Source organism: Rhinolophus sinicus, chromosome 17, assembly GCF_057876585.1.
Source record: "Rhinolophus sinicus isolate RSI-liver-muscle chromosome 17, RSI-T2T, whole genome shotgun sequence".
NCBI classification, from domain to species: Eukaryota; Metazoa; Chordata; class Mammalia; order Chiroptera; family Rhinolophidae; genus Rhinolophus; species Rhinolophus sinicus.
In genome coordinates, this window is record NC_142517.1 from 120,781,993 (window position 1) to 120,803,908 (window position 21,916).

At 42.7% G+C, this 21,916-nt stretch overlaps 1 protein-coding gene across 34 annotated transcripts in view; it reads left to right on the forward strand.

Moving 5' to 3' along the window:
- Nucleotides 1-21,916, forward strand: part of CLASP1 (cytoplasmic linker associated protein 1) — a 248,687-nt gene that overhangs the window by 19,932 nt on the left and 206,839 nt on the right. For all 34 annotated transcript variants that reach the window (XM_088793701.1, XM_088793677.1, XM_088793690.1 and 31 more), the window contains exon 2: nucleotides 12,059-12,538. In XM_088793701.1, coding sequence (XP_088649827.1) covers nucleotides 12,344-12,538 — 195 coding nt within the window. In that variant the 5' untranslated portion in view covers nucleotides 12,059-12,343. The remainder of the gene's footprint in view (nucleotides 1-12,058; nucleotides 12,539-21,916) is intronic.

Sequence of the window (21,916 nt, forward strand, 5' to 3'; positions counted from 1 at the left end):
GCCGTTGTTTCTCAGTCTAGTTGTGTAGGACACAGCTCCCTGGCCCATGCTGGTGTTATGAGCCTTGCGTTCCCGCAGCTGAGGCTGTTGGTCGCAGTCAGTCGCGGGGGGTTGGGGGGAATCGCCGGTCATTGGTCGGCAGCTCTCACCAGCTGCCGGCTGCTCATGATGGGTGCCGGCCACTCATGCTGGCTACCGGCTAGTCATGGCAGCACAAGGTAGTTCATGCTGACCTGCTGCTCACGGCAGCCCAGCCCCAGGGAGAGCCGTTGTTCACAATCTTAGCTGTAGAGGGCACAGTTCACTGGCCCATGTGAGAATCCAACCAGTGACCTCGGTGTTAGGAGCACAGCGCTACAACCACCTGAGCCACCAGGCTGGCCCCTGATTGGAAATTTAAATCTCTTTCTAGAAGAGCCAGCATATTGGTCACATCCTGTCTGTGATGAGGCTTCTTGCCCTCATAAGCTGGTTCTCTGCTGAGGTCTCTTGTCTTCATGTAAGACCATCCATAGGAAGCTGTAATTTATATTATTATTCTCTCCTATTTGGGGTAACTGCCTTGATAATACACAGTTTGGTATGCTGACGTTGACATCAGCCTTGTGTATCTGTGAAATATATTTCATTGGAAGAAGGAAAGTCAGCAGTGAATGAAAAATGAGTTGTCTGTTGTTTTCAGTTAGTTTTGGTCTCAGTTTTTGAATGAATAATATCGATGTTATTAAATAACTGCTTTTCTGGTATAAGACTTCAAATCTTGATCTCTTCTTTTTAGAAAATACAAAAGTAAAAAAATTACTAAGGAGAGAAGTTGTCATAAACCTATTACTCAAAGGCTACATGTTAATTAATATTTTAAGTATTTGTTTTTTTCTGTGATTTGTTTCATGTAGTCAATATCATATATATATAAAATTTAATACAATTTAACGTTTAACATCCTAGTTTGTTTAATTAAGAGTTTTTTCTCATTTTCCCCTCAAATAGACGTAAGTATCACAATTCTTTTGAATAAGTTTAATTTTTGTTGTTGTTTTATTTTAACGTACAATTTTAAACATATGCAAAAGTAATGAGGATAGTATCACAAACCCTCATGTACCCATCACTGAGCTTCAGCAGTTCTCAATGCATGTCTGGTTTCGTCTTAGAAATTTTGAGGAATAGAAAAAAATAGAAGCAGTTCTTATCCATTATTACCTGCCACAGTTCACATTTAGAGAAAAAAAACTCAAATATTTTAAAGATATAAAAACCTTCATTAAGACACTATATAGATGATGTATTACAGAATTGTATACTTGAAACCTATGTAACTTTACTAACGATTGTCACCCCAATAAATTTTAATAAAAAAAGAGATACTAGTGAAGCCAAATATTAAACTGTTGGAATTAATTTATCTGGCGGCTGTGTATTTTCCCCTATCAATTTCTAATTGTATTTGTACAGTAATGTGGAGATGCTTTTTAAAAAAATGCTTATTTGTCTTTAGCAACTTGTAGTTTTTCTTTTTTTAAATTTATTTTTCAGTTACAGTTGACATACGATATTATGTTCGTTTCAGGTGTACAGCATAGTGATTAGACATTGATATACTTTATGAAGTTCTGCCCCTGATAAGTCTAATACCCATTTGACATCATACACGGTTGTTACAATATTATTGGCTATATTTCTTACCCTGTATTTTACATCCCCGAGACTATTTTTATAACTGGCAGTTTGTAGTTCTTAATCCCTTTACCTTTTTCACCAGCTTGTAGTTTTTCACAACATATTTTACGGCAGTAACTGACTCACTAATTACATCTTAGGCATTTAAAAGTTTTTTCTTGTTTTGCACTTCATTGGCAGTTTTATTGGGTTGTGCAAAAATAATTGCGGTTTAAAAGGTTAAAAATAATTGCAATTACTTTTGCACCAACCTAACACATTATATTCCATAATACTGACAGGGAGATTTTCTTCCATTATGAAATGGTAGTGCCTGATTTTTGAATAATACTTTTCTATTTGTAATTATAAAAACAATATATTAATTAAAGAAAATTTTTGGAAAATACAGAAAAGCATAAAGAAAAATCTGTACTCTCACCCCCAGAAATTAACCAATGTTAGTCATTTTTCTTTTCTATTTATGTGACTTACCTTTGAATGTAACGTGGTGAACCTTCTCCCTTTATTTATTTTTTGGGCATTTACATTATTGTTTTTTGTCATGACTTCCATTGTAGTTAATTGTTCACACTGGGGGGAGTGATGGGGGTGGGGAAGTAACATTAACTCTGATTTTCTTTTCCCTTACTGCAGAATGTTCTTGTGATCACTTGAATAAGTCCAGATTGAATGATCTTTCTGAGGTAGTCGTATGCCCACCCAGCGTCTCCTGATTCTACAGTTCAAAGCTGACTTGTACAGAGCTCCCTGAAGCCCCCAGTGCTAGAAACTAATTGTTGGGTCTTGTCTCTGTCCAGTCTTTCTGCTCTGTGCCTGACTGGTTGTTTCTAGACTTTTTGAGAGTAAGAAAGTCTCTCTAGTGGCCAGCATCACAGAGCCCTACATAAGTGGAATTTCTAGTATCCATTAATTGAGAAAAATTACCAAACTAAAACTAACAAATTAGAAATACTTTTTTACATTACCTTGCATTTAAAAATTCTTAACTGCATATACATACATTTGAAAATATGGATATGAACACTTATGCAGTTCATGGATGATGCTTGGTGTGTGTGTGGAATAATTCTCAGACATCTTTTTAATAACTCTACCCTCTCACCCCGGGGTGGGGGTCAGAGATATTTGTCCTGGAGATGCAAATTTGGGTGTCATCAGTTTATAGGCAATTTTGAAATTCGTGGAAGTGAATGCTGATCATTTTGAGTGAGCAGAGTGAGAAGACACGAGGCGTTGGACTGAGCCTGGACTGAGCCCGTCAACGGAGCTCTGGACAGGGGGTGGAGGTGGTTAAAAAAACTTGAGTTGCTGCAGCCAGAGAAGTAGCAGGAAGGCGTGATCATTTGTTTTTAGGGAAATTGTAAATTTTTCAGAAGGAAGGAGGGCTGAGCTTTGGAATGCTGCCGAGAGGGGGAGCAGAAGTGGTATAGCAAAGTCCTCCTTGGATTTGCCAGCATGGACGTCACTGCTGAGCCTGCCAAGAGCAGCTCCAGTGGGGCAGTGGTGGGGAAGCCGCTCTGAAGCTGCGAGGTGAGCAGGAAGTGCGTCAGTGCAGTGAGCTCGTGTAGACATCTGTGTAAAGAAGCTTCACTGTCAGTGGTGTCATTGACGGAAGGCATGTGAACTCAAGAGAGGGCCTTTTAAAGATGGGCGATTTAGAGGAAGTTTATAAGCTGCTGGGAATGAGCCAGTGGAGAAGGAGGGCTTGCTGATGTCAGAGAGCAGTCAGCTGAGAAGTCAGAGGTCTGAGGAAGCAAAAATGAGAGTGCTTCCCTCGTTATCTCAGGAAGGAGAGAGGTGCAGGTAGGTGTCCTGATTTGATGGTGAGAGAGCTGCGTTGCCTGATAATTGCCTACCTCACAGCCAAATAGGAGCTGAGAATCTCAGGAGAGAGTTGCAAGCTAGGGTTGGATGGTGCTTGAGGAGAATGTGGGGAAGTCATTTTGGAGAGAAGGGGAAACAGACCTACTAGAGAACCTTGAGCTGGAATGCTGGGTGGTGTTGAAGGCCTTTTTGAAGTTGGAGATGATCAACTTAAAGCGAACCTGGTTGGAGGGGTTTGTGTGTGTTCTCTGCCCCATGATCGACTGTGCTGTAGGCACGAGAAGCCAGCAGACTGTGTTGAGTTCATCCAAGGTCTGGGTTTACTAGGCAACTATTACAGAGAGTAAGTTGAGGGTTGTTTCAAGCTATTAACACTCCCCGTGGAATTTAATCCAGACTAAAAGGAGTGAAATTGGGAAGGAGTTGATGGAATTGCGGAGGTTGGGGTCATGTTCTTGAAGAATGGGCGATTGTGGTTGGAAAGTGGGGACTGAGACAAGGAGAGGTTGCTGATGCGCGAGAGCAGACACCTGAAAAAGCTAAACGTCTGAGGAGGTAGAAAGGAGGCGGTGGTGCTGTCCACTGCGTTGTTGACGCCACTTAGGACAATGAGAGGAGGTAGCGTGGCTGGCGGCTGTGTAGGTGGTTACCGCTGGCGCTGGGAAAGTGGGTGTTACACCTGCGTGGGTGTAGTGCCCCATCCTTGAAATTCCCAGTTGGATTCACTCAGGCTGCATTTTATCTTCCTTTCTCTGCCATCTACAGCACCTGCTCGAAACTTCAGGTTTAGGACTTGTCCTGATACTATTAGCACTGTTTGTGTTTCTGTCCATTTATCCCGCAACCACCTCCCTGAGGGCCTTGACCAAGTCTTACGTCCTGTGACTTCCGGTGCTAGGCATCGTGCGGTGCTTGCCACGGCACAGGCACCGAGTAAATGCTTGTTCACTGAGGGAGTGAGCACGTGGGCTTAAAAGTGAGTGGGGCCGTGGGAGGGCGGGGGAGAAGGAAAGAACAGAAGTAGTAGGTAGAGTAAGAACAGAGACTGATTGATGGCAGGGCAAGGCAGTGTCTTTTTGAAAATTCAGACCATACTATAATTATAAAAATCATTATAATGCAAAAAATGTCTTATTGATGGAAACACATCACTTTTGACTTAGTGTGAATAAATTCTACTAATTTCTGGTTTTCATCGTTGGCTTTTAAAGTATGCCTGCTTTCTACGTGTTTCCCAGGGAGGTTTTTTATGTGGTTATTGATTAACTGGTGCTAGTAATTTTTTTTTTTTTTAAGATTTCATTGGGGAATGGGAACAGGACTTTATTGGGGAACAGTGTGTACTTCCGGGACTTTGTCCTTTTAATCTTAGTTGCAGGGGGCGCAGCCCACCATCCCTTGCGGGAGTCGAACCGGCAACCTTGTGGTTGAGAGCCTGCACTTCAACCAGCTGAGCCATCCAGGAGCTCAGCGGCAGCTCAGCTCAGCTCAAGGTGCCGTGTTCAATCTTAGTTGCAGGGGGCGCTGCCCACCATCCCTTGGTGAACTGGCAACCTCGTGGTTGAGAGCCCGCGCTCTAACCGACTGAGCCACCTGTCCGCCCCTGGTGCTGGTAATTTAAATTGTATTTCTTGATACTGTGATATAGAATATTATTTTATTAAATGTTCCTGAGTACTTTGTGTTTTCATACCTTATTTCTTAATCCTTTGCTTCTTATGTCCCACATGGTATAGCTACCATTTCATTTTCAATTATTAAGTGCCCTTGTTTTGGACTTGCAATGAGGTGGTAGCATTGTGATGTAGAATAGTGGGAAGAATATAAACCTTGGGGCCAGGCAGATGGAGTTTTCAGTTAGTGCCTGACAATGATTAGCTTTAAAACCCTGGACAGGTTTTTTATATTTTTTTTATTTTTATTCTAACTTTTCTGAGTTTTATTTCATTGTCTTCCAAGTGGGAGTACTTATGCCTACCTAGCTCACAGGTGTCTTGCTGTCTCTGCCTTACCACACATGTCCTTCAACTGGTCACAAGTGCCCACCTCATTTGCTAATGCTTCTTCCCCCATACAAAGTGCCGTCACTCATGGGTGCACGTCCTGTGCACAGTTTAAGACAAAGCTCAAACTGAGTCTTGTTTGTATAGTTTTGACTTGGTCATTCCAGGCCTCCTGGATCCATCCCTGCTCTGAATCACTGCAGTACTTATTCATACCCTCATTGGGCAGGTGCAGCATTCTTCCTGTGAAATCTACTGGTTGTGCGTTCTGTGTTTGTGTTGAATTCTTACGTTGACAAGCATTTTGTCAGTATGTGGATCTGGTTCTCTCCAAGTAAGTTGGAAGCACTCCCACGTTAAGTCATAGACTGTAGTTATTTCTTGTGTATTTTCTGTAGTGAGGTGTGATATATGATAAGTGACTTTTCTCGACCAATAGAATGTGGCAGAAATGATTTGTAAGTTCTAGATCCTAGGCCTTAAGAGGCCTGGCAGCTTCCTTCTTTGCCATTTTGGAATGCTCCAGCTGCTATATACTGGACGGCAGGCTGTATTACAGGATGGTTAGAGATCGTGTGTGGCAGGAAGTCCAGTCAGCAGCGGTATTCATGCCTCCGATGTGTGAAGGATGCAGTTGTCGTCTTCAGCCCCAGTCACGCAGGCAGACGACAACAGCTGAATCTCCCAGCTGAGCCCAGCCAATCCACAGACTTACGAGAAATAGTAACTCGTTGTTTTAAGCCACTAAGTAACAGTGGTCCGACTGTTAACTTCTCTTATGGAGATGTTTACAGTAGACTAAGTTGCAGAGCTTAACGATTGGTTCTATTCTCCCCATTCTCCACTGTTAATACATACTCTTTTTTTTTTTTTTTTTTAAACATTTTATTGGGGGAGGGGAACAGGACTTTATTGGGGAACAGTGTGCACTTCCAGGCCTTTCCTCCAAGCCAAGTTGCTGTCCTTTCATTCTTAGTTGTGGAGGGTGGCGTTTAGCTTCAAGTTGTTGTCCTTTCGGTCTTAGTTGTGGAGGGCGCAGCTCAGCTCCAGGTCCAGTTGCCGTTTTCTAGTTGCAGGGGGCACAGCCCACCATCCCTTGCGGGAGTCGAACCGGCAACCTTGTGGTTGAGAGGACGCACTCCAACCAACTGAGCCATCCGAGAGTTCAGTGGCAGCTCAGCTCAAGGTGCTGTGTTCGATCTTAGTTGCAAGGGCCGCTGCCCACCATCTCTTGCGGGACTCAAGGAATTGAACTGGCAACCTTGTGGTTGAGAGCCCACTGGCCCATGTGGGAATCGAACCAGCAGCCTTCGGAGTTAGGAGCATGGAGCTCTAACCGCCTGACCCACCGGGCTGGCCCACATACTCCTTTATAGTTGTGTACCTAAGTACCACACAATAGTTATCAGTAAGGGGATAGGAAGTAGCTATTTTTAAAAAAATGCCTTGTGCAGATCCTTTCCATCCTTAATCTTTTAAAATGTATGTATTTCTCAGAGTGCCACTCAGAAGTGGCAAGTCAAGACTAGAGAGGGCAAATTCTCAGCTTTATTGCTCTTTTCATTGCATTAGTCTGTCTTATTTATTGTGTGTTTTATTCCTGTTGAAGCTGGTACTTTTTAACTTCAGCCTGTTAGACTGCAGCAGAGTTGGGCTATTGTTCTGATTGCCATCCAAAAAAAGCTTGAGGTTGTAATAAAGAATAAAAAGCATTTATTTGCTCAAAAGGATTGCAATCTGAGAGATGCAGATTTAGGTAGCCACCCAAACTGCACTCTGGAGAGACCAAAGACGGGGTTTATAAAGGCAAAACCCACAAAATGTAATTCTTTCATGCACAGGAAGGCTTACTGGCTAGCTTAACCAGGGATTGGTTATTTCCAATATGCAAATGAGGGAGGTGAAAACTACAAGGAAGGAGGTAAAGTCCACGTGTGTCCATGTAGCAGTTGTTGTTCAGAATGTTTATGGTTCTGCCTTGAGCTGAGTTCAGCAATATGTTTAGCAACTTAATAGTAGCTCCGAGAACTGAGTCCCAAGATGTACGTGGACCCCACTTGTAGCCTGATCCCATTTGAAGGGACTCAGCAGTGTTTATTCCATTTTATATTCTGCATTATGGTGGTAAAGTTTGCTCTGTTAATCTCCACTTGCCAAGGTGCTTGACTTTGTATAATTTGCCTCTGTGACCAACGTGATGTGGCAGGAAAAGGTTGAAATCCTTGATACCCAGCTTGTGTAGTGGGGGGACAGTGATGCTGGGGAATGGAAGGGCCTGTTGCAGTTGGGGTTGGGTTTGAGGCCTTTGGGGTTGGGGCATTTTTCAGAAATACCTGAAATGTGTCTCTTTTTCCAGGTGATGGATACAATCATGTTTAGTGTGCTCTAGCTTTCATAGTGAGATTTTGCTAAAGGGGAAAGTTTGGCCTGATAAATCAAGGAGAGAGAGGTGCCTGGCTAGTCTAACCTCACCTGTCTTCTATATCATTTTTACGTTTCTCTTATTATTTTGGAAAATGTGTGAAAGTTAAACTTTTTTTAAACTTAGAAATAGTGTCGCCTTCTGAGTAATTTCTGCTGTGGACACTGCTGTAAGGCAGCGCTCGGTGTGGCACCGCTCTCTTGAAGGATGATTACAGAGCCGACAACCAGATTGTAAAGCGGCGCTGTGCTAGTCGGGACGCTCCCTGCAGGCACTTGTGTCCCAGAGCCTTCAAATACTGCCTTACACATAACAGGCCTCATGTTTGTTCAGCTCATCCAGGTAACTGCTGTGATCACAGGTTCCAGGTGAACTTCAGACCTCAGTTTCCTTTTTGCACTCTTCCCTAATAGAGCGCCCGGGCAGGGTGTGGGTGGAAGGAAGAGATTCCCTCCTCCCCCTCCAGCCTCCAAGTCCTCTTGCACCTCTTTTTCCAAGTCCTCCAAGTCCTTTCCTGTTTATTTTCTAACTTTCCTGCATTATTTAAAATATACAGGCTTTATATAATTCTGGTGCTGTATGAAGTTTTGCCTCTATTTTTGTCAGTTTGCTTTTGATTTCTCTTTTTATGATTTAATTGTAAATGCTTAGAAAATTCTTCCTGGGGGGTTCAGAAAGGAGAACAGATGATTATTTTCTTGGGTAGCTAAAAATACCTCTGAAAGGACACACAGGAATGTAGGAATGTTATTTGCTTTTAGGCCAGGAACCTGGGTGGCTGTGGGCGGGAGTGGGAAGGAGGCCTGGCACTTTTGTACCTGGTGGATTTGGGGCTGTGTGACTGGTACTCCCTGAATACCTGTGAAAGTAGAGATGGAGAAAATGCTCAGAAGCATGGGGAAAAGGCACAAGAACTACCCAGGTTAGTTTAAGAATAAAAGAGGATCAGTGTTTACTTTTTTTTTTTTTAATTAAGAAGAAAAAGAAAAGAGAGGACCCAGTCTGCTTAATGCCTGGGGCATCCAGTGTCTTTCATTCTGTGTGTTTTGTACATGGGAGTTTGTGACCAACTTTTGAGTGTGTTAAGCCTTTATTATTGCATAATTACCTAAACTTATTTATTAGAAATCTTATACAATTCCAGTTGAAGGGGAGGTTTTTATATAATTAAAGGAGAGGTATTTTATACTGGGGGTGCCAAATAAATGTATACAAGTGGGCACTTTGGTCAACTTGTTGCTCAAGCAGTAGTTTGCCATAATCAGAAGTGTCTGGACGCTGATGGTAACCACTTTGAGCCCCTCTTGTAATTGCAGAAGTCAAACGTGACGTGTATTAATCGTTTGTTATCGGTGTATATTGAGTATTACAATTTTAATGCAGTTTTCCTTTCTTAAAATGTATACACATTATTTTTGGCACCCTCTGGATATCACAGTAAAAAGACTGGAATGAATGGGATGATTTCTGTCCTGGGAGTGGAGACTGTGCTCTCTTGCCTGTTGGCTTCCCAGCTAAGCATGAAGTCTGACCTCCTTTCCCTGAGTCAACAGAACTAGGCCAGACTGGTAATAACAAGGCTTTGAAGGTGGGGAAAGGAAATTCATCGGCTGTGCAACCTTGGATAATTAGTTACCTTTACTTTACTTCAGTTTCTTTATAGAATTGAGATGTTAATACTTACTTTATAGAGTTGGTTAGAAAATTAGAGATGGTATGTATAAATCCTCTAGCATAGAACCTGGCACCTTAGGTAGGTCAGTGTCTATTGATTTTAGGCTCCTTGAAGGAGTAAAGGATGTGAGATTCTTTCCATTGAGAATGAAAGATAGATGTGGGGGGGGGGGGGGAGAGGGGAAGTCAGTTGACTATTGGTGTGTAACAAACCACCACACACTTAGTGGTTTAAAACAACAATGAAACATTATTATAATTCTGTGGTTCGGCTAGGTGGTGTTTCTGCTCTTCTCTTTAGACTTATCTGCGTGGCTGCCGTCAGATGATGACCATGTAGACTGAAAAATGATATCAAGTAGGTATTTCATCACTAAGAAGGATTTATTGAGGAAAAAGAAAAAGAAGACGGTTGCAACCCAGTGCGTGCAGACATGGCAGCCACGTGCACGTTCTGGCCTGCGTGCCAAGATGGAGGCTATTTAAGGACAGGAAAAAGGAAGTTGGAACCATAGAGGTCTTCCCATAGGGTTCTCGCGTGAGCTTCCTAAGTCCTAGCTCCTCTCATAGACCCTCCCGACTGCTTACGTTTCCTTGAAGTTCATCTTTATCAACTGGAGTGGCTGAATGGGCCCCAATGGCCTCACTCATGTCTGCCAGTTGCTACAGGTGTCAGTTGCAACACGTGGCCTGTCGTGTTGCAGGAGGCGAGACCAGCTTCCTTACAGCATCGCTCCAGTGCTTGCATATCAGATCTCTGCTTGCTTTGCACTTGCTGATTTGCCAAAGCAGGTCACAAGGCCAATCCTGGGGTCACTGTGGGAGACATAGACTCCACGTTGGTGGGGGAGGAGTAGTAAAGAATCTGTGGCCATTTTTAATCCAACACACGTGGGGCCTTGTTTGATCTGCTTCTTGGGCTTGTATTGGGCCCAGAAAGAAAAGGTTCTGTTGGTTTTTCCAGTTTTCTTGTATCATGGATCCCTTCTTTAGTTCAACATATGAGCTATTAAGGAACTGGAGATACTTTGTTTGGACTGAAAATCAGAATGAAGGGCAATAACTGTGTTTGTGGACTTAGAGATCTTTCTTGTGAGGCAGGGACCAGTTCCAGGGCACGGACACGACTGGAAAGCAGGAGCCCTTTAAGGAAGGGTTGCCATGTGAGAGCGTGAGGGTCTTGAATTCCCTCCTGTTGCCAGCCTGCTGCATTGTTAGAAGCAGTAAAACAGAAGATGGGAAATCATGTGCTAGGGGCTTTGAGGGAGGGTTTTCCTCACTGAGTGACTTGGCTTACATGGCTTCTATTGGTGTCAAAAGTCTCTGATTCAAGACCATTGTGCTTTCGATGCTGAGAGTCGGGCTGCAGTCGGGTGATGTTAGAAAGGGAAAGATGCGCTGTGGTCAGACTAGAAGCGTTACCACGCATAGAGTTTTAATTTCACTTGATGTATAAGTTCAGATTTACCTGATAGAACCCCTGAGAGTTGGGCTTTACTGTTGGTGTGAAGAACATTTTTATGTAACGCAGTGTCAGGGAGGTGCTGGGTATTGAAGACAGGTTTCCTGTGGGTCTTCTTGGGTGAGAATCAAAGGAATTGAGAGGAGAAATTGAGGTAAGAAATAAGTGTACAATTGCTCCAGCAGCTGTCGATTAAATGGTCAGCTTGTTCAATGTGTCTAATGAAAAAGAATTTGGTACTTTTCCTATGTCATGAGTTTTGCCCTGCCGCAAACGTGATTTTGAGATCTCCTGATTTTATAACAATATACAGGCCCAAATGGTGCTGTTGTCAGTGGAGAGTGTGCTGTGTCAATAACTGGTCAGAACATAAGCCTATTTCCTTTTCTCCTTCCCTCACTCTTTTCTTTGTTGGGGGAGGAGGTGGCAGGGGCTGTTGCTCATCCTGTTGCAAAGCAAGCGGCCTGCTGAGCAAGAAGCTGGATGGAGGTGCTGCACTCCTTTGACTTGGGTTAACATTACCAGGCTGGCCACTTGGGTCAGCGGTGTTTCTAGGGAGCCCACCCCATTTCCAGCACTTAGTTTTTTTGGAAAACTAGGATAAGGCAGTTAAGTACCTCCAGTGATTCAGACGCAGAGTGGTGGGAGGCTTTTGGTGGGAAGCAAAATTTAAGCTACAAATAAATATGCTAGCTAAAGCAGAAGGTTGCTTTCTTGATTGGCACACTTACAAGCTGGAAGATTGTGAAAAACATCAACCCACCAACTGTATACCTCATTGGTTCTTTGCTTTGGGCTTCAGTGTTCTTTCTGATAAAAATAATAATTATGTTATTCTGATGTGGTTGCCAAGCATTCCGGATTCTCACTCCACTTGTGATTATAAATGATTCTGCAGTGTGAACTGCTTTGTCTTTGATTTACTGTTCCATTATATTTGAGTGAGTGTTACGTTATCCGTGCTGATTTGTCGTTCTCTTCTCTTTTCAGAATGGACTGCTGAAGTATGAAGTATTCCAGACCCAATAGTAGGACATCACTCTGCCACTCACTCCTTTATCTTCTACTGGTTATTTAAATTGGACTTTTAATATCCTACCAGCTGCTCTTCAGACACACATGGTGCATTGTTGCCATTCCCCGGATTGCATCTTTGAAACACAGGCTCTTGGGAACCTTCGGCGAACAAAGAGGCAACCTCCCGGGCACGCTTACTGGGCGGGTGTCACCCTGACTGCCCTCTAGCTTTGGCTGGGTCTGGATTTGAATCCCACCATGGAACCTCGCATGGAGTCCTGCCTGGCGCAGGTGTTGCAGAAGGATGTGGGGAAACGACTGCAGGTTGGCCAAGAACTTATAGACTATTTCTCAGATAAACAGAAGTCTGCTGACCTTGAGCATGACCAGACCATGTTAGATAAACTTGTGGATGGACTTGCTACCTCTTGGGTGAACTCTAGCAATTACAAGGTAAGCTGTGCTTTAGAAGGCACTCTGATAGGTGGCTGGGTTGCTTTGTGGGATCAGAATTGGTCCTTAGGAAAAAAATCCTTTGTGAGCAATCAGCTTGATTCCTTGGCTTCCTATAAGACAGTCAGGTTGTGGCTTTTGGACATTTCATTGTACAGCGAGTAGAGTTTGCTTTGATTTTTGTTGGAGATTAAAAAAGTCCTTACCGTTAGCACTTTGAGTGAAGGCCAAGTGAACAGATAAAGAGAAGCTTTTGTGTTGGAAAAGTTTACAGGCATTTACAGCCTTAAAGTTAGAAGTGAATATTGTGTCTTACAGCAAATGGGTCATAAGACCTTGGTGAGTGGCCCTTCAAGAATAAGAAATGTCCTCACTGATTTTCTCGGGGGGCTGAAATTGGCAATAGGATGTGGAGCATTTTACCGTCAGGGCAGTTTTCAAGTCGGCCCAGATACCTGGCCAGAAATAGGAGGGGTTTCCGAGGACTCTGCTGTGAGCTGTGTGTGACGGCCTGGAGGATGTACGCAGGCTCTAAAGAGCAAGGCTTTTGTGTGCCGCGACCGGATGCAGGCGGGGACCCATGAGCCAAAGGAGCTGTAAAGTTTGACCGTGCACCATTCAAGGACCGAGTTTTCATGAATAAAACCTAAACTGGGCTTGAAATACAGACTTGTCGTTCTCTATCTTTTTGCACACACGCTTTTTTAGTTTGCCAAGATGGTGGCTCCTTTGGATCAATGGAGGTGCCCATAGGTGCTATAGACATTGTGAAAAGGGCTTACAGAAAGAGAATCTTCTATGCTTTTATCATTGACACAGTCTTCTGAGATTGATTTGGACTTGAAAACTGGTACTTACAGGATTCCTTTGTTGGCTCTAGTATAGACTCTATTTTCCAAATACATGAAACCTTGGTCTTGTCTAAGAGTCAGTGGGCTTTAGATTTATTACGGGTATTACTTGGGATCCTAATATTTCACTTACAACTGCTTATAAAATTTATCCTGTCTTTAGAAGCTGGGCTTAAATTCCATTTCATTAGTCTATTTATTCATTTGGCTGCAGTTAACAAGTGCTTCTTACGCGCCTGGCATTAGTGCTGGGTGACGGGAGTGACAGAGTAGTCATTACATTTTTGAGGGCTAGGTCACCTTGTCTGTGTTTGAATCACGGCTCCACCATCCTTTCTGTGTGCACGTGAGGATGCATCTGGCTGAGACTAACTGAAAACTGACAGTTGACTTAAAGTTTCTGTGAGGAGATTGCGTCATTTCCTTTAAGAATTTGAGGAGTTCGCAGTTGTTGAGGCAATGCCCAGGGAAGAAGAACGTCTGATTGTGTCTACTTCAGAGGAAACCTTTCTCAGAAGCTCCGGGCAGACACTTTTACATCACAACGGCTGCGTGCCTACCTAGCCTGGCATCACTAGAAAATGGACAGGTGTCCATGACTGCTTTCAACTGTCAACCTCCTGTTTTAAGAAGGGGTCCAGCAGCTATTGAATGAAGCATGTGGCCATGTGAAGGAGGGGAAAATACTGGAACAATGTCAGATTCCTATTAGGAAGGAGGCGGTTAGGGCGGGGATCTAGGTAACATGATGTTACATAAGTAACCTATAGAGTCCGCTACACTGCGTGGGCTTGGTTAACCTCTCCAAGCTTATTGCCTCATCTGTAATGTCGGGATAATCGCGCTACTGTAAGCACCAAATGAGAGTGTAAATAAAGTTATCATATGCCTGCCACATAGTAAATGCTCAGACATCTGCAGTTGTTACCAAGACTTGGTTCTTGTCCTCAAGGGGCTCGTAGTTTGGGTGTTGGGGGTGGGGGGAGGCCAGCATTGATAAATAAGCCAGTGGCCATAGTGTGTGAAATAATAGATACATAGAATTCGATGGGAAGACAAGAAGAAAGTAATAACACTGCTAGAGGAATCCAGGCTTTTGAATATTGCGTTGTGTTTTCAGAATAGCATTTGTAGTCACAAAGGAGTGAAAGATTAAGGCTGACATTTGTGAAGTAATTTCTAAGAAAGACAGCGTGGTCGGAAAGTCAGGAGCCTGGAGTTTGCTCCTCACTCTCATGTAATCATGGAGGAGGCACTTTACCTGCCTGTGCGATGCAGGTGATTGACCAGATGATCTCTGGGGAGGCCTGAGGCTCTAGTATCTTACGTGACTTCATACAGGTGGCTGTGCTGTCAGGGCCGTGTGTTGTGGGTCTCCTCTTACACTGCGCTACTGGCGAAAATGATGAGCGTAGAAAGGGGAAGTAATTTTGGACTTCTGAAGCAATAGTACTTGGGTATTGTTATTCCTTTTCTTAACAGGGACTGTAGATGAATGCCCACATAATGTCTTATTTAAAAAAATGTTTGCTGGGGCTTGAATCCTTTTACATTTGAGTATTTCTTAACATGGTAAATAAATTTGTATTTGGTACTGATTGCACGTTAGTAGCTACCATTTCTTGCTTACTATATTTTAGGGATTTTATTTCAGCACGTTTAATGTTCGTAACACCCCTGCCAGGTAGATGGTGGTACCTAATTTTATACATGAGGAAACTGCAGTTATCCAGAATTACGAGATGATTTCTACTAGTGATTATGGAACTGGGGTTTAAATATAGGCCTCTCTAATTTCCTAGCCCATGCTCCTTTTAAGAATGGGGGTTAGTAAACTTTCTTAAAGGCCATATAGCAAATATATTAAGCTTGGTGGGCCATATGGTCTTGCCATATTCAACTAGTTTGGACTATTATAGTGCAGAAGCACCCACAGATAACTCATAAGAATGGGTATGGCTGTGTTCCAATAAGATTTAATTTACACAAATAGGTGGGGCCATTATTGGCCCACGGACCGTAATTTGCTAGCCCCTGAACAAAACACTGAGAACCTAATATATGTAAGTACTTTTTTTTCAGTGGTGGGAAACATGCGTGATTCTTATGGGAAGAGAGTAGGCCTTATGATTTGCATGTAATTTAGGTTAAATGGAACGCAGTTTGTTTTTGGAGCATCTTGTATGACATTTCAGGAAAACCTGCCTGTTTTAGCTCTCACTCAGGCTCACAGTATGCATTCTGTTATCTACCATGGTCATGTCCTGTGAGCTGGCTTTGGGCTTGCTTGGGTAACAGAAGTCGTCTTGGGGACTGAGGCATTGGTTATTGAAATAATGCCCTCACACATCCAGAATACCACAGGGCTGCTCTGTGAGGGTGCTTTGTAGCCTCCCAGCTGGTGCTAGAAGGATTTAATAAGTTTTCTGCATTGTCAGAGTGACCACGGGAGCCGCCTTTTCTAGATTACTCAGACATTAAAAATAAAATAAAAACAGCCCAAACAATTGAATATAGCTGCCCTCATTGATCTGCTCTCCCCTTCTTGTTTTTCTTGATTAAAATTTGAAGAAAGTGGAGTAGATTCCTGCATATACTTTCAGGCTGTTTGTTTTTTCCTCCTCCACCCTCATCTTTAGGCGAGAAGGGATGAAAGATAAGGCTGCCTGAGCTGGAGCAGCTGGGGGGAGTCCAGGGGAGACTTATGCTGTGCAGCTTTCCCAGTGAATCTTCACAATTTCTATTTAAACAACCGGTGCATTTCCATGCAGGCTCTCGGATGCTCGCAGTGCAAACACTTACACGTTTAGGGGCTCAGGGGAACAAAGCACCTAGTGGGGACCAGGTACTTTTTGTGAATATAGTTCCACGGTCTTTGCAGTTCCCAAATCCCCAAAGCTCTGAAAACCTAGGCATTTTCACTTGTCATTTGGCCTGCCGTGAACTCACATGGAACTACTTACAGTCTTTATTTACTTGCTTACAGCATGTTTCACTGCAAAAATATTAATATGTTTGATTGTGGGTTGCTGTCCCAGATTCTATTCAAGGAGCTATACATTTCTATTTCTATAACTGTGTGCACTCTTTTACCTTTATAAAACCTGCAAAATTATATATTCCAAAATACATCTGGCCTTCAGTGTTTTGGACAAGTAATTATGGACCTGCATTTAATGTTGTAGGATAATAGCAATAGCCCAGATGGTTATGGGACATTTACTGTGTACTAGCGGAAAATGTGCTAAATATGTGTTCATTTTTAACTTGTAATTACCGTATGAGGTAGATATTGTAATCCTCATTTTTACAGATGAGAATGATGCTCAAATAAATCTAGTGATTTGTTCAAGGTAACAGCTAGTAGTTAGGTTTTTGGGACTTGAACCCAGGTGTTTTTATGCAGCCAAAGTTAATTATCCTCCTGTGATGTGGCCAACTATACTGGGGGCTAGGATTCCAGTGGGGAAAGCGAAGCTGGGTCCTGGTCACCACAGTGTATGGTCACTGCCTGGGCAGCGCGGCTCTGTCTGAATCTGGTATGTGTGGCCTGTGTCCCTGTGCACTGTTGTCTCAAGGCCCGTGCCATGCTGCCTTATATTTGAAATTTGTAGGTTCTCTATTCGCCTAGGGCTTCCTTTGTCTCTGCCCTCGTGGTCTTTATTGTCTAATTGGGGGGACAGGTAAACAGAAGAGAGGACAATGCACAGTGTAGGATAGGAAATACTAGCCATTAAAGTGCATCATAGGAGCGACGCTAAATGCTGTGGTGTGGAGAACACCACGTTAGGGTGTGCTTAGCTTGGAGCAGGCTTGAGGGAGGTGGAATTAAATACAGGGCCACTCAGAATCCGAAGGAATGAGTCGCAAAGGGTTCAGAGAAGCCTCTCTTCCTTTCTTAGTTCTCCCTTTGTGGGCAACAGTGTCTGTGAAGATTCAGTCTCTCGTTAAGCTTCTGTGCAGAGCGCTGGGTTAGCCCTGCCCTGGGCGAGTGGGCAGGAGGGGAGGTGCTGACAGACGGGAGGTGCCTCGCATCCCCCTGACCTGTCTCCAAAACCAGGGCTTTCACTGGGGTTTTATTTTCCCGGTGTCCTTGAGAAGAGGGACAGAATAGATGATTGGATTCAGATTAAGTGACTTCTGTTTCTTTTTCTAGCAGTGGGCTTGGTGCTGCCATCAAATGATGAGTTCATGCTTCCCAAGTTTTCCCTGCAGTGTTGTCCTGTTGGTTGCAAAGGGTGAAATTTCCTGGGTATGATTTTAAGAGGCAGGTGCCTCTTGTAAGTGGAAAATCCTCTGTGAGCAGTACTAAGCAAAAGAAAAACGACTTCAGGAAAAGTTATTTCAAGAAAATTTATGTGGATGGTCAAATAAAAATGGTTTCCTTGATGTATGTAATTAATGGCATTTCTTTCTACATATGTGGTTGGTTACACATATATAGGTGCAGCAGAGCAGATTGGAAATAATTCAGATTTGAGTATGAACAGTCTGGATTCCTCTCCTGGTTCTGCCACTTAGACTTTTGAGCAGGTAACTTTCCTCATCTGAAAACTGGGTCTGGTAATAGTGACCCCTATTACGTAGGGTTTCTACGAGGAGTCGCTGAGCCGTGCACCCGTGCCGGCTCTGCTTAGTATGTAGCCTGTGGTCGGTGAAAGGAAGATGGTGAAGCTGTTATGCAGTTACTAGGCCAGATGATACAAAATGTGTGGCAAGTTAACTTTTATTGGGACTGAGATTGCGTGCCTTCCCGTAATTCTTGTCAGCCTGTGCCTGGGAGCAGGGGCTACCAATCCTTTGGACTAAGATGTGAATCCTTGAGCTGAGCACCATTGATAAAGTCCCCGAGCCGAGCCGCAGCTGCCTGAGAATTCTAAGGGTGACGTTAAACCTCAGGTAAAAACCCATCCTTTGATTGAGAACCCCTGTTTCAGGAGGGTTTCACTTGTTCTTTTTAATTTTAACACTTATACTTTGCCTTGTTTCAGAAAACTAAAATTTGAATAAGGATACATATAATACGCGTAGAAGAAATGATAAAGTGAATATCAAAGCAAAAAAGAAAAACAGCAGGGGTGAAAACATGGAGCCAGCAGAGGGGCTGATGCGTACGTGGTAAACAGCTGACATTTATGAAGTGCTTGCTGGGTGCCCGAAACCACGGAGCGTCTCCCATTCACTGCCCCATGTAACCATGATGTAGGTCCTGTGCTTATTCCCACTCTGCAGCCGGGGAAACTGCCTAAGAGAAGTGAAGAAGCTGCCAGGGTTCCCTAACCGGGAAGCGTACGAGGCAGGATGCTGATCTGGGTTGTCTGACTTCACAGCACACATCGGAATCAATACGCTCTACTACTGTCTTCGTAATGTTAGGGCAACGTGAATAAGTTACTTGTCGGTGCGTCTTGAAGAGTGTAATGATACCTCTCAGTTAACAGTGATTGCTTTAGGAGACTAGATCTTGAGTGAGAAATAAGCAACTAATTTTGTACTTAAATAAAAAACCAAAAATATGTGCGATTGATGTATGTAAAAATTTATTTGACTGGTCCTGGTAGAATCATGACCATATATACTTTTTAAATTTTTTACTTTGGAAAATATTCGACCTACAGGAAAGTTTCAAAAAGCAGTACAAAAAAGTACTATTTACAGTAGCCAAGATATGGAAACAACCTAAGTGTCCATGAATGGATGAATGGATAAGAAAACATATGAATATATACAATGAAATATTCGGCCATAGAAAAGAAAGAAATCTTGCCATTTGTGAGAACATGGATGAACCTTGAGAGCATTGTGCTAAGTGAAATAAAACACAGAAATGCAAATACTATATGATCTCACATATATGGGGAATCCAAAAACAAAGAAACAAACGAAAAACAAACCCTAACCCCCCACAAACCACAGATACAGAGGACAGATTGGTGGTTGCCAGGGGTGACAGAAATGGATGAAGGTGGTCAAAGGGTGCAGACTTGCAGTTATTATAAGTTATGGGGATGTGATGTACAGCATGGAGACTATAGTACGACTGTATTGTATATTTGAAAGTTCCCATTACAAAAAAAAAAATTCTGTAGCTTTGTATGGTGATGGATATGAACTAGACTTATATGGTGATCATTTCGCAATATATACAAATACTGAATCATTATATCGTACACCTGAAACTAAAGTAATGTTGTGTGTCAATTATACTTCAAAAAAAGTGCAAAGAATTTTCATGTGTCACCCAGAAACTAATACTTTGCTACTTGTTTGTTTTATCGTTCTCTTTATATGCATGTTATTATAATTTGTGAACTGTTTGAGAGTAAATTATATTAGGTTGGTGCAAAAGTAATTGCAGTGTAAAAGATTAAAAATAATTGCAAAAACCGCAATTACTTTTGCACCACCCTAATAGACACAGTGCTCCGTTGCTCCCAAATATTTGTGTGTTTCCTGAAAACAGGGACATTCACTTATGTAATCCTAGTACAGTTGTCCGAATCAGTGTTAGGATTGATAGAGTACTAATATCTAATCTATGAACCTTACTCACATTTCACCTCATGTTCTTTATAGCAAAAGGAAAAACAAATTTTCTGGTCCTCCATCCAATCCAATCACAGGTTGCATTTCGTTTTCATTTGTATAGTGTTTAACCCAGAGCAGTTCATTGTCAGCCTTAACGTGTCTTTTTTGATTTAATACTTTTGAAGAGTACAGGCCATTTATTTTGGATAGCCCCTCAATTTGAACTTGTTTGATGTTTCTCATGATTGGATTAAGGTTGTGTATTTTTGGCGAGAATACCTCAGAGGTGATGTGTCCTCAGAGCATCGTATCAGGAGGCACATGGTGTCTCCTGTCTTACCTGGTGAAAGAGGTGTTTGCCAGGTTGCTTCAAAAAGTTGCTATTTTTTTCCTTTTATGAATAATAGGTATCTGGTGGGGAGATACTTTGAAACTATATAAATATCCTGTTTGTCATCAAATTTTCACCTACTAATTTTAGCATCTATTGATGATTCTTGCCTAAAATAACTATTAATATGTTGGCTGCCAAAGGGTGATTTAATATTTCCATTATTTCTTCTTCATTTATTAGTTGACTCCATATATTTGAAGTATATCCTGTGTCTATTTGTGTAGCAGGAGTTAAGTATATATTTTGATGGTTATCCCAAAAAAGAACTGTGAAGAAAGAAAAAGAAATGTTTTAAAATAGTCTTATTTAAGTACATTGATATTTGTAAGGCGTTTAAGGCAACCTGATAATTTGTTAACATAAAATAACATGATGAAGTTTCGTTTGGATTCTGGGCTTCCTAGCAGCCAAAGTAGAATGGAGAAATGGTCAGCTATAAGTTTTTATAACAATTGTGAAAGGCAAATAATAGCAAAATGTCTTCCTGGATTTAGCAGGATATTAGATACTTTGCGGGAAGGGAAAAATGCAGAGCATGGTAAATGGATGAAACAGAAGACAGTACTGAGTGAAATTCAGGTTACTCAGCTGCTCTATTCCTGTAGACAAGTCACCAGCTTGAGCTTTGGACTAAGGGGGAAATTGTCAGACGGCATCCAGGATAAAAAGAGAACCAAGAGCTGGCAGACCCCACTGAGTTATCTTTTTAACAGGTTAGGTAGAGGAAGAATCTGTGACAAGGGGCATGGCAAAGAATCCAGAGAATTGGATAAAAAGTGGCTTGAAATACAGAATGGGAGGTCAACCTGGAGGAATTTTCTGGCTACAGCTGCTTTTTACATGGGATTTGGGGTAAGAGCAAAGATGGCTGTCCACTGTGGACCAGATAGATGGGTTTACAGATGGGGAGGAAGTGCCTTGTGCCAGGTTTGATGACTGGCAGGAATTGTGTGTTTAATCATTCTTAAAGGCTCTGTGGAAGAGATGGCCTTCGGGACTGTTCGGGATGAGGGAGGAGATGCTTCAGCGAGCTCCACACAGGAACACGTTGCCGGCCTCACTCTTAGACGTAGTGTTCTGAGATAAGTGGCTGGCCCCACGCCAGGGAGGCTGAGCAGGTGGAGGAGCCTGGAGGGCTGGGTGGGTAATAGGAACTGACTTGCAGGGCAGTGGCAGCCATTGAAGGGCCCCTGGGAGAGCACGCACAGCATGGGTGCTAAAGACTGCCTGAGGAGTTAGGGGTCAGATGAAGGTCGTGTGGACTAGGACCAAGGGCAAGTGGGGGAGAAGCAAATTGGAGTAATGACATTAGGGAGGAGGACGTGGTGGGTGTTTTTAGTATGTTGGGATGTATGAAGGACTGGGGTGGATTTCTTCAAGATTTCAGGCTTCACAATACATTTTATTGGTTGTGGGTGCTGTGTGAAAAAGGTGTCTGTGTCAGAATCTTTTACTGCATGGTGCATTTGGGTGCTGTTTTGCTTGATTTGGAGTAGGCATTAAAAAAAAAAAAAAAGCCAAATAACTTTGAGGAACATTTAGAAAAATAACCATGGAGAAATTTTTGTCTTTGACTTCTTAACCGTGGCTGAGGGTCCTAAGCCT